Source organism: Arachis ipaensis, chromosome B03 (assembly GCF_000816755.2).
Source record: "Arachis ipaensis cultivar K30076 chromosome B03, Araip1.1, whole genome shotgun sequence".
NCBI classification, from domain to species: Eukaryota; Viridiplantae; Streptophyta; class Magnoliopsida; order Fabales; family Fabaceae; genus Arachis; species Arachis ipaensis.
This window is the reverse complement of record NC_029787.2, coordinates 36728527-36732919: the sequence shown is the minus strand read 5'-3', so window position 1 is coordinate 36732919 and position 4393 is coordinate 36728527. Positions and strand designations below refer to the sequence as shown.

Here is a 4393-nt window from a genome sequence, read left to right as displayed (position 1 = left end):
GTAACTCAAAATAATGTCCCTGAAGTTTACCTTTTAAAGGCCAATATTAAATATTTTTATATTATTAACCAATAAATTATTGAAAAAATTGTAAAATAAACATAAATCTTGTATCTTATTTATATATAAAATATCTTAGGTATATACCCTTTTTGTTTTTAAATAATAAAACTAGTTAAATTACCACTCTTCTGGGTTCTGGCCCCATAATTTACTAGTTCTCGTGTTAACCGTTACTATTCAGCAAAGATCATTGCACTCAATATTGCTGAAAGCAGAAGCAAGAAGAAAGTATGGCTCCGAAGCTGGGGAAATCGGGGTCATTCCGGCAGAGCCTCGCGGAGAAGAAAGAGAGGCTTCTTTCCATGAAGAGTGACGGATATTCCCAACTAGGGATTCCCATGCCCATGGAGGAGGAGGAGGAGTACTCCGCCAAACGCTGCTGCTGCAGTAACCCGTGGTATCGAGGGTTTTCCGATGGGACGGTGAAGTGCTGGAAGAGTTTGAAGCGCGTGGCGGTTAAGGCTTGGGAGATGGGTCGGTCTGACCCAAGGAACGTTATTTTCTCGGCGAAGATGGGACTTGCTCTTGCACTCATCTCGCTCTTAATTTTCTTCAAAGAACCCTTTCAGGATATTAGCCGCTACTCCGTCTGGGCCATCATGACCGTCGTCGTCGTCTTCGAATTCAGCATAGGTATGTGTGTGCGTGCTCTTTTTTGAGGGAGGGGGCGGGTCAATTCTTTAATACTTGGAAGTTAGAATTCTTTTGCAGATTTATTTATTTTCATTGTTGGAATTGACCCAGCAGTTTTCGCATAAGGAATCCTGTATTGTTTAATGAACAGTGTAATATCACTGTTTCAGTATGATTTATACACACTATTGTTTTAAATTTTTTAATTAACTAGGATCTAATTCCTTATGTTTGATCTTATATTTATTTTCATCTTATATTTGATCCAATCTGTGTATCTTTTGCTTACAATTAATTAAACAAGTGAAATGGTGGTGCAGGGGCAACTCTCAGTAAGGGATTTAACAGAGGATTGGGAACGTTGTCCGCTGGAGGAATTGCCTTGGCAATGTCAGAATTATCGGCATTGGCTGGACCATATGACGAACTTATAGTTATCATTAGCACCTTCATTGTAGGTCCGGTTTTCCAATCACTTTCTTTTCTTGTTCATCAATATTCTATCTTTTTCTGATTTTGCGTGAGGATTTATTTTTAACATCTTTACCTATACTTGGTTTACTGACAAACTATGTGATATTATGATTGATAGGATGTTGTGCCACTTATGCAAAACTATACCCGACTATGAAGCCCTATGAATATGGGTTCCGTGTGTTCTTGATCACATATTGCTACATTACTGTGTCGGGCTATCAAACAGGGGAATTTCTTGATACGGCTATAAATAGATTTTTGCTCATTGCAATTGGTGCTGCTGTATCTTTGGGAGTAAATGTTTGTATCTATCCAATCTGGGCTGGCGAGGATCTGCATCATCTTGTGGCAAAAAATTTCATGGGTGTTGCAACATCTTTGGAAGGTTGTCTTACAGCATTTTCCTCATTATCACATATAATTACAAATTTCTACTTACCATCTAGTTTACTGATTCTGATTCTTTTCAGGTGTTGTCAATAACTATCTTAATTGTGTTGAATATAAGAGGGTGCCATCGAAAATTCTTACTTACCAGGCTGCGGATGATCCACTTTACAGCGGGTATAGATCAGCTGTTGAGTCTACCAGTAAAGAGGATGCATTGGTACCATCTTTGTTTTCTGCCTTTTTTTGTGAATTTCGTAACCATCATCTTCATTACTCATCATTGACACATTATTGATTGAAGCTAGGGTTTGCTGTTTGGGAACCCCCTCATGGTCGTTACAAAATGCTTAGCTATCCATGGAAGAATTATGTAAAAGTAAGTGGGGCGCTAAGGCATTGTGCATTTATGGTCATGGCTATGCATGGATGCATACTTTCTGAAATTCAGGTACCTTGTCTGATAACTTCTCTTTCTAATTTTTCTTTCAATCCCCATGTTTACTCAGGTTCCTTTTTTATGCATAGGCCCCAGCTGAGATGAGACATGTTTTCCGTAGTGAGCTTCAAAGGGTAGGTTCTGAAGGGGCGAAAGTGCTCCGTGAACTCGGTAACAAAGTTAAGAAGCAGGAGAAACTTGGCCGCGAAGACTTGCTGTATGAAGTACACGAGGCAGCTGAAGAATTGCAACAGAAGATTGACAAAAAATCTTACCTTCTAGTAAATTCAGAGAGTTGGGAAATCGGAAACCGACCAAGAGAGGAGGAGAGCAAGCCCCAACAAGGGCCAGGCCTCTTTGACATAGACGAGGAACGAAAATTCCTGGAGTATAAGTCTCTTAGTGAAGCTGTTCTTGATCTCAGATCAGTTCAAGTTCCAAACGGTTGGGATGAAACTGGAAAATCAATCCCGGATGATCACACTGCCATGCCACAGCCTGCAGCTGTTGGCTCTGAAAACATGTTCAGGAAACAGATATCTTGGCCTGCTCATGTCTACTACAAAGCAGATACAGTGGCAAAAGAGGAGGAAGAATCAAGGACTTACGAAAGTGCTAAAGCACTTTCCCTCGCAACATTTACATCGCTGCTGATTGAATTTGTAGCAAGGCTTCAGAACCTGGTGGACTCATTTGAAGAATTAGGTGAGAAAGCAAACTTTGTGGATCCTCTTGAGCAACAAGTACCAGTAACATCTGATGGGTTTTGGACGAGATTGTTTAATTGCTTCAGATCCAAGGAATGATGCATGAGAACATGCGGAGCTGCTGCATGTAAGTCATCCCTGATTTGAGTTGAAATTGTCATGTAATGCTTCCAGCTTCACCCCAGTCTTCTTTTGAAAGATTTTGAGTGATGTCTTGAGTTCGAGAACTAGGCATCCTTTGAAGACAAGTTGAAACTTTTAAACACAAACTGCGAGAAATCGCTATCAATCTTATAAACTAGAGTCATAACTCACTTTTTGTAAATAAAATACTGTTTTGACTATAGCCATGAACGTATAAAATTGGTTATTAACGTCTCTTAGGTTCTTTCCTAACTCTGAAATCTCCATTACCGATTCAAGATATAGAAGGGTGCTAACTCGTCCCTCTGCTTTGTTGGAATTTTCTTTCCTTTTCTAACTGTGAAATCTCCATTACTTGGGGATGCTTGGAGTTATGGTATTATCACATCGTGTCTGTATCGTCCTCAGATGAAAATTGCCAGAACGTTCATTGAAACCAAAAATTAGAGTCTACTTAGATATTTATTTAGGTGCGGTCTGCGGTGACTGTGTGGATTGCATGAATATGGTGGCTAAGCTGCAGCATCCAATCCAGAAACGACCTGTGGCACATTTGAAGTAAACTGACCAAAGGTTTGACCCATCTAGTCACGGTAAACGGCTGAACGCACTAATGAACGTGGGCTAAAAGTTTTGGATCAGCAAACCATAGTAATTAACAGTTACAGCATTCAGGAGTGAATGATGGGAGAGAAATTTGTGAAATTCGGAAAACCAAACAGAACCCTTCATTAAAATTGGTGGAAAAATTTGAGAAATTCCCAAACCCAAAAGTAGCAAGTGTCGGGCACTCGTGCTGGGAAGGCCTCGTCTCGAACTAGGTTCCGACTGTACTTGTTGCCGTAGTATCGGAAGGCGGTCGCCTGCAGTTACAGGCGGATACTTGTTGACCCAGGTCGTTTCTGAGAGAAGCAGGGGAGATCGCCACCACCATTGAAGGTGTGAGTTCCTCAGCGGAGCAGTGGAGCTCCCCCTCGGCGCTGACGGTGTGAGAATACTATGCCTTTTCAATTACCTCAACGATGATTCCGTCCATGCTTCAATTTTCTAGAATTTGGTATACTATCTCTTTTCTTTTTCTTGTATTTTTTTCTCCAACTGTGTTAGGAGATGGTCTAAATTGAGATGCAGAAGTGGAAGAGAATTTTGGTGAAAGAGAATTTCTATTTGCAGATGAAAGAGGGTACGATTGTTTGCTACTTTGCCTGTTGTAGGTTTTTCTCTTCTTAAAACGATCTGCTCTACAAAAAATTAAACCGTTAAGATATCTAACTAGCTCATATTCACAAGGTGATTGCTATAATGTCTAAAAGTGTTTGCCTAAGTTACCATCAAGGTTAAAAGTTAATATTTAATTTTAAAACTATAAAAGTAAATAATTATTAAATATTCAAAAGTTACCTTAAAAAGTAAATTAAGAAAAAATTAGACACCAAGTTATAGACACCGTAGAATTCACCTATTCACAATTGAAATTAAGAATAGAGTAGGGGTGGTAATGGATAGGGTAGGGTAGGGTTTGGAGTCAATCCTAACCCTACCC

The 4393-nt window shown here is 39.7% G+C and overlaps 1 protein-coding gene across 1 annotated transcript; it reads left to right on the top strand.

Annotated features, from left to right (window-relative positions):
* LOC107630323 (aluminum-activated malate transporter 9) lies at positions 188–3085 on the top strand. The gene is made up of 6 exons (XM_016333419.2): positions 188–696; positions 1017–1154; positions 1289–1558; positions 1644–1780; positions 1865–2011; positions 2089–3085. The coding sequence occupies exons 1-6, from the start codon at positions 294–296 to the stop codon at positions 2803–2805; spliced, it is 1812 nt and encodes a 603-aa protein (XP_016188905.1). The 5' UTR covers positions 188–293; the 3' UTR covers positions 2806–3085.